Source organism: Mizuhopecten yessoensis, unplaced genomic scaffold (genome assembly GCF_002113885.1).
Source record: "Mizuhopecten yessoensis strain PY_sf001 unplaced genomic scaffold, ASM211388v2 scaffold10651, whole genome shotgun sequence".
NCBI lineage: Eukaryota > Metazoa > Mollusca > Bivalvia > Pectinida > Pectinidae > Mizuhopecten > Mizuhopecten yessoensis.
Window position 1 is genome coordinate 2,624,778 of NW_018408653.1, and position 7,892 is coordinate 2,632,669.

The window sequence follows — 7,892 nt, forward strand, 5'->3', positions numbered from 1 at the left end:
TGTTACATAAATCTGGTTGTATTCTACATCACTCTAACAATATATGTCAGGATGGCCGAGCGGTCTAAGGCGCCAGACTCAAGTGCTAATAGTACTTCCCTTCTATAGGGTTCGGGTGTTCTGGTCCACGTATGTGGGCGTGGGTTCGAATCCCACTTCTGACACACTAATTTTTGTGTTTTTTTTCGTTCCATGTACTGTTGAAATTTTGTTTCGATTTTAAAACTATGTATAAACTCGTCAAATAAAAAATTATACTCAAATTATCTGATTTTTTAATAAGTTCATTCAATGTTAACACATTTGTCTCAAACCTGTTTGCAGCAATGGCGGAACGGAATATTGAAGTATAACATTTTTATAACGACTTAACAGAATCTTGTCTAATAAGCCTCATATATTTTGACTTGTGAAAAGGTATGGGGTCACCTGCCCGACCACGTGGGTTTTCTCCGGGTACCCATACTTTAAGACCCCCGTGAGGGATTAATTATGTCGACATCGTTAAATCATCTTTAACACACTACACATAATACAAATATCTTATCAAATGTGGTTTACTGAAATGTACATTTACAGGAAAAATTGGCTTAAAGATTATACACTGCTATTACGACGTTTTAAACTTAAAAACAGATTTTTTCTTAATTTATTCAATTCCTTAATGTTTTTTAAGTATTAAATACACAGCTGAATCAATTTGAAAACACTTGGCCGTTTGTAATAATAAGGCTTAATACACTCGCACCTTAAGTCGTTATAAAAATGTTACACTTCAATATAAAATGAAATTCATCTTCAATGTCATTTGAGTTACATAAGTTACAAAATCTTTGATCTCTATGTTTCTATAATCTTTACTCTTCAATTTCCCTTTTTAAATTATGTGAGCTTAGTCTGAAACGAGTCTTTTAATATGAGTTAATTCGGTTTCTAAATATGATTACAGAGAATAAATATTTATCACATGTCGATAAAGGAAACCTTTCGGAGTTGTTCGGAATTTATCGAAAAGTCTTTGCTCAATGATTGTATAGGTGTTTCTATCACTGCTAACATTCTCCCAAAGGAAAGTTAATCCTAATTTGTTGAGTTCAGTGCAGATATCTAAAATCCAATAATCATTTGACAATTTTTTTTCTCGTAATACGTTTTTTAAATACAATTGTTCGAAGATTTTATTTTTAACCAATATTTAATCATTTCAGTTTTCTACATACAGACAATGGTAATCTTCCTAACTCACAATAAACTAAATTATTACACGTACTCTTCTTGACTCCGAGTAGCCTTTTACAAAAATGTATGTGTATCTTTTCAACACCCAGAGCTTTACGAAAGCCCAATACTTCTGCACTGTAACTTAAGACGCTTATAATATAAGTGCCGGATACAGAACATTCTTTCTCTCTCTTTCACTCTTTTTTCTCCGACTCTACCTGTGTAACTATCCTTTACTTCGTTTCTATATCCGTCTTTTCTTCCTCATTATTTTCTATTTCCATATAGAAACATAATTTATATATATTGCGTAAATTACCTTACCAAGTTATTGTTTATATTCATGTATTTGAAGAAAACGACTGCGATAAGTTGTGAAAACTTATGTCCAATTCTTTTGTAAATATTTATTTGCAATAAAATATGTTTAAATCAAATCAATAAATCAGAACATTCTGTTTTGAGATTAAAATAATGAATTTTGAACTTATTACAAAGCGCATAATATGTCTTATTACCATGACCTGCAACATGCTTTTGAGTAACACTAAATTTACCGTTGTAATTAAAGAGCATGTCGAGATAACTTAACTGGTCGATCGAGACTCGGAGCTCTTTTGTGTCATAAAACCATTTCTCGTTGTTTCTAATCCCGCCACCATTCCTGCTAACTACTATTTTTGTCTTATCATTGTTCAAATTGAGTTTGTGCTTGTTATTACGGAAAGAAAAACTGGGGTTATTGACTTACTTTTTGAGATATTTGTCCTGTAATAAAAATCATCTAGAAAATTAGCCGACATGTTTGTTGCCAATATTTGTATTGTTATCCATTCTTGAAATTGGCCTAAACGATACAATTTGTACGACACAATCAAAATTAAATGTGTCCCACTCTGTGGTTTTATGGGAATTACGTTAAAAGAAACTTTTATCTTGAGCTGCTTATTGGTTAATCAATAAAATTAAAACATGTAATTGTATTGATATTATTCCACTGTATGCAAAATTACAAAGAAAAAACACAAAAATGAAAAAAAATGAAAAACGACGTCAGGAAAAAAACGTAAGAAAAAACGTAACGATTAAGACTTATGACACGTACGAAGAATAAAATGAATTCTATCAAAAGTATATTAAACCAGCATTAGTCAGTTTATGATAAGAAGTTAACTGACAACATTTAAATATTTTTAATCGTNTGTTGTGACGGTGTGTGAATAACACACACCGAATTCACGACAGTTTCATGCACGTACGTCAGTATATTGACATTTTCTGTTAAATAAAAATCACTTTTTCGATAAAATATCCAAAACATTGATTTGAACAATATTTTTTTCCATGTTAAAAGATATAGTAGGTCAGGGATGTGTAGTGCACTACTCATCCCTGAGTAGGTACATTGTCACAAAAACTGTTTCCAAACTATGAATTACTTTCATTTTAATAAACATCATAAAAGAGGTCAGATCATGACAGACGAAAAAAGTATCGTTATATTTTTTTATATTTTTTTAATCGATACTAATTTCACTGCAAAATTAAGGTAAAAGAGCCGCAATGATGTTGATCACTGCGGTATTTTCTCTCTCGCACGTTAGGCTAAATTTCATACCTCCCGGCTAAAGACTAATATCGACCAATCGATGATGAGTATTTTCTTCAGTCCAGTACTGTATTTTCATATCACGTGACACACAGCAACCATGCAAAATGGAGGCCAGGGGCTGGGGCGAACTGCCCACTGCTCACATCTCCTGTCTCTTTCCAGAAGTATTGACAATTATTTTCAGCTATCTTGATGTGAAGGACAAGGGAAGAGTAGCACAGGTTTGCACCGCATGGCGAGATGCAGCCTACAGTCGCAGGGTTTGGCGAGGAATCGATGCTAAACTGCACCTTCGTCGAGCGAATCCCTCTTTGTTTCCAAGTCTGGTGAAACGTGGTATAAAACGAGTACAGATTTTAAGTTTGCGACGTAGTTTATTACGTGATGTGATTTGTGGGATTCCAAACATTGAAACCTTGAATCTAAGTGGGTGTTTTACCTTAACAGATATTGGTCTTGGGCACGCGTTTTCACAAGATTTGCCCGGCGTTACAGAGCTAAATCTAAGTCTGTGTAAACAAGTGACCGACAGTAGCCTGGGGCGAATCGCCCAGAGTTTGAAAAACTTGGAACTGTTAGAGCTAGGTGGTTGTTGTAACATCACAAACACTGGCCTCCTCCTGATAGCATGGGGTCTGAGGAAGCTAAAATCCTTAAACCTGAGGAGCTGTCGACATGTTTCCGATGTTGGAATTGGGCATCTTGCAGGATTGAGTCCCCATGCAGCATCTGGGACACTAGAACTCGAACATCTGGGATTACAAGACTGTCAAAAACTCACTGACCAAGCCTTAAGGCATGTCAGTTCTGGCCTGTTGAATCTCAAGACTATTAACCTCAGTTTCTGTGCAAGTGTCACAGATTCTGGGTTGAAATTTCTTGCCAAAATGCCTAGTTTGAAGGAACTCAACCTGCGAAGCTGTGATAATGTGAGTGACACTGGTCTGGGGTATCTGTCGGAAGGTGCAGCAAGAATTGTAGCATTAGACGTCAGTTTCTGTGACAAGATCGGTGATCAAGGGTTGGTGTTTCTTGCTCAAGGATTTTACAGCCTGCGAAGATTGTGTCTTAGTGCCTGTAACATAAGTGACGATGGTGTGGACCGTCTTGTGAATTCTCTTCATGATTTAACGACTTTGAATATTGGCCAGTGTGTAAGGATCACAGACAGAAGTTTAGGCTTGGTGGCTGATCATCTAAAAAATCTTGAATCTATAGACTTATATGGGTGCACAAGAATTACAACAGTAGGCCTTGAACGGATCATGCAGCTTCGCACGCTCTCAACTCTAAATTTAGGCCTTTGGCACAAAAAATGAAGATAATTGAATTATATATCACAGATGACAACTCCATTGGTGCATTATAAAGAGCTAACTTGAGAATATATATATTTTTATTTCAATCATTTACATATTTTTGTCTTTAGCCAAGATCATGATAAGTGGTTAAAGTTTAAATGATGTAATTTAACATATTTTAATGAAACTTCATCATTTCAGAGATGACGTTATGTATACATAAAGATTAAGTTACAAGGTGACATGAAGTATTTGAACTGTATGGTGGCTTCCTGATAGATCCATTTCACAAAATGACATCATGGTTGGGCAAAGTGAAAAAAGTGTGAAGTTATTTAATTTTATTAAGTTTTTTTGAAATGCGTAATGGCATAATGTGAAACTTTGTAAGAATGCAACTGATTTGAGTTCTGCTGACATGAGTGTAAATGAATTTTCGTTGAAACAATAAATATAAAATTATTTTTCTGTATACGTTTATAGGTAAATATAAGTGTACAATGGACAGGTACATTTTTATCATATTATTTAATTACTGTTGCAATGAATGCCAAACATTGCCAAACGTTTTACTGGTCCCCAGCACAGACATTTTTGATAACATGGTATTATAGGCTTTTATAGCTTATAATTATAAAAGTACATTTTTACCAAAGATATGTTTTGTTTCATACCAGTAGGTATATATATAATACTGGTATGCCGAAATGGTTGTCAGAAGTGTCGTGCATTTATTTCATTTCTTATTTAGAGCACTTTTGTGAAATTTAACTTGTGTCTTACGGAATTATTTCTCCCTTAACATGTATCAGTGCTTTCAAAATTCTCTCAAAATGACAGGAACAGTGTACAATTTTTGACAAGAGCTTTAATATTGATGTGAAATTAACAAGAAAGCGTATATCAATATATGGTCACATTTCTATTCAGACTGATAGGAATGATATGTTTTGTAAAATCATTTTAAAAAATGACTGATATAGCACTAAATAAGCTACATACACATGTAAACTGTATGTATATTATCCCTGGTGCTGATCAAGAGTTTACATTTATATATACATCTGTGCCTGTCACTGTCTGGACTCACTGGTGTATTATAACAGTTGCAGAATTCCTTAAAGGAGGGACATGGAAATTTGTATCATTGATAGTCTATTTCAATATAGGACTCAATGTATAGATATATATATCAAGGTAGTAAGTCAAGATGGCTTCGATTGTTCATTTGGATTTTTTCTTGTTTTTTAAACCAAAATTTATAGTGGCTATAAATAACATTGATCGACACTGTACAGTATCTGAGGCAATCCCAGAGTCTCCTCTTAAAAGACTTGCCTTAGCCAAGTTGCAGGAATAATCTTTGAGGGGGCAATGGGGCCTTTGACTCCCCAAAACTGAAATTGATCCCTCCATGTTCCAATTTTCTTTTAATTTGACATTGAATAGCCCATCTTTATTCTAATATTTGACTAAAAATTGCTAAAATTGGCCCACTGCTCTCAAATCAAGGATTTTCCCTGAAGTTGTGTAGTCATGTATCAATGAAGTCCACCATACTCATGCAGAGCTGCATGCCTACTCCTACGATTAAGGCACTATTATAATAAATTACCGTAGTATGATTTAGAGCACTGAATTATGCCTGTACAGTTTCCAAGTTTAATTACAATTTTTAATAATTCGGAAGAATTCCTGTTTGTTTGTTAGATTGCCATTATCTGGTGATGACGTCCATTTTCATTATCGTAAATCAGAATAACAGAAATTGCTTTACCAGACATTTAAACAGCATTCGAAAAAGTGTTGATTACGATTACCAGAAAAAAATATCTTGACAAAACACTTTACCAGGTTCATCTTTTGAGTAGTGATAATGAAAAGTTGCTGAAAATCATGAAGCAGGATCTTAAGTTATCATAAAAACATATTTTAATTAATTCAGTTATTTAATTTCAGATTCCATTATGCTCACTTGTCCAGCAACCAGAAATATAAAATTATATGATTTATGTAATATATCTCTGTAACATCATGATTAGAATAAGTGCTTTCTAACTTTTGTTCTCATCTTGTGAAATGGGTCTTTCAGTGGTATTCATGTTCTAAAGTAAAATAATAACATGATCACTGAAAGTGTTTCTGTACAATATGTCATTGTGTTTATATATTATAACATACAAAATGTACATGTTATGGAAATTATTCAAATGCATACAAATAACTACAAATCAATAAAATAAATGTACTACTTGTGGAATTCAACTCAAATGTCGTGACACCATTATCATAAACTTTGGCATGTCAATGGTACTTGCATGCTACGTACTAATGATTGTTTCTGAAACATATTTTATGAACTGAAGTTACTGAACTGTCAAATCTGCTTTAATTATACGACTACATGAAGATCAATCTATTGATGTTGCCTAAATTAATCACGGCTGTATCATTTGAACTAAACTAAGATAAAATGTACATTCAGATTGTATATGAAAAAAACCTGACTAGTGAAGTTATTTCCCTTGTTAATGCTGTGTGACCTTCCAAGGGAAGTAACTCTACTGATCTTGTTCAATGCACAGTTGCATGTTCTCTTACACTGAGAAACCATGAGTGACTTGTACAAATATACAATATATGTTCACTACATGTACAGTACATGTAGTTTTTACTTCAACTTGTGAATATGAGGTTGATAAATTATGTACGATGAGTATTTTATAGAATATAGACATTTTGCCAGTATTTTGAACTTAAAGATTTTTTTTATTTGACTCATGAAATATCTTTTTTATATACAAGATAGTGATTTATCTACATCAAAAGTAAATTACTTATGATAATTATGGTTGTAATAATTAATTTACAGACAATTATACCATGTTAACATAATCAGCACCCTACATTTCCTTGGTTAGATTGTTAACTCATTCACCCCCGAACACATTTGAACTCTTCCAATTCAAAGACTGGAATAGATCATTATGATATTTCAGGGATGACTGAGTTCAACTTTTAGCCAGAATGTGGAACACTGAATACATCAACTAAAGGACCCATTACCAGGCTTCACCCTTAATTCAAATTATAAATTGCAGTCAATTGCCTCATGAACATGTTCTATGTGATAATCATAAACAAATCTTATCAAGGTAACATCTTTATACCATTGTTAAATATTGGAACTTGTACATGTGGAAAACCTATAATATACAATGTCCTATATTGGTCTGAGCATGTAGAAGTCCATAGGGTGCTAATGATGTTGGCCAATGGTATACAATTTTGTGTATCTCATGAATATCGGTTGATGTTTCTATATTTGCAAAAGTGACATTAATACCATTCTCCACATTCTACATACATGTATTTTGTATAAAAAAACAAACAGATTTATATAAAAACTGCCAAAATTTATCTTTTTATGTTTTCTTTACGTTACTGTATGTCTTTTGATAAGGGTTTAGATGGCCATTGCAAAAAATAGGCTTAGTATGTAGTCACCCAGCCTGTTAGCATTGATGTACAATATATATATATTGCTAGGTTAAAGTTTTGGAGCAAGTGAAACTCATTATTAATACATAGATGTTGATATTTGGCAAAGAGGTTCCCGAAGGGGTTCAACATTGATTAACATTGATGCAGTTTATTTACTCAGAACAGGAAAAATGTGTAAAAAAATAATCAGTTTTTAACCTGCAATTGACCTCATTTTGTGCTGGTGGATGATGAAACCATATAGGAGTTTGATA

General features: G+C 33.3%; 1 protein-coding gene and 1 non-coding gene across 2 annotated transcripts; both read left to right on the plus strand.

Moving 5' to 3' along the window:
- Window positions 1-45: 45 nt before the first annotated feature.
- Trnal-caa lies at window positions 46-164 on the plus strand. The gene is made up of 2 exons: window positions 46-83; window positions 119-164. It is a non-coding gene; the product is annotated as a tRNA-Leu (tRNA).
- Window positions 165-2,908: 2,744 nt separating this feature from the next.
- On the plus strand, window positions 2,909-7,552 carry LOC110461703 (F-box/LRR-repeat protein 14-like). The gene has a single exon (XM_021515311.1). The coding sequence runs from the start codon at window positions 2,938-2,940 to the stop codon at window positions 4,150-4,152; it is 1,215 nt and encodes a 404-aa protein (XP_021370986.1). The 5' UTR covers window positions 2,909-2,937; the 3' UTR covers window positions 4,153-7,552.
- The last annotated feature ends 340 nt before the right edge of the window (window positions 7,553-7,892 follow it).

Excerpts from the sequence above, each read along its gene's own strand:
- LOC110461703 (XM_021515311.1), top strand. The coding sequence starts at position 2,938 with ATGGAGGCCAGGGGCTGGGGCGAACTGCCCACTGCTCACATCTCCTGT.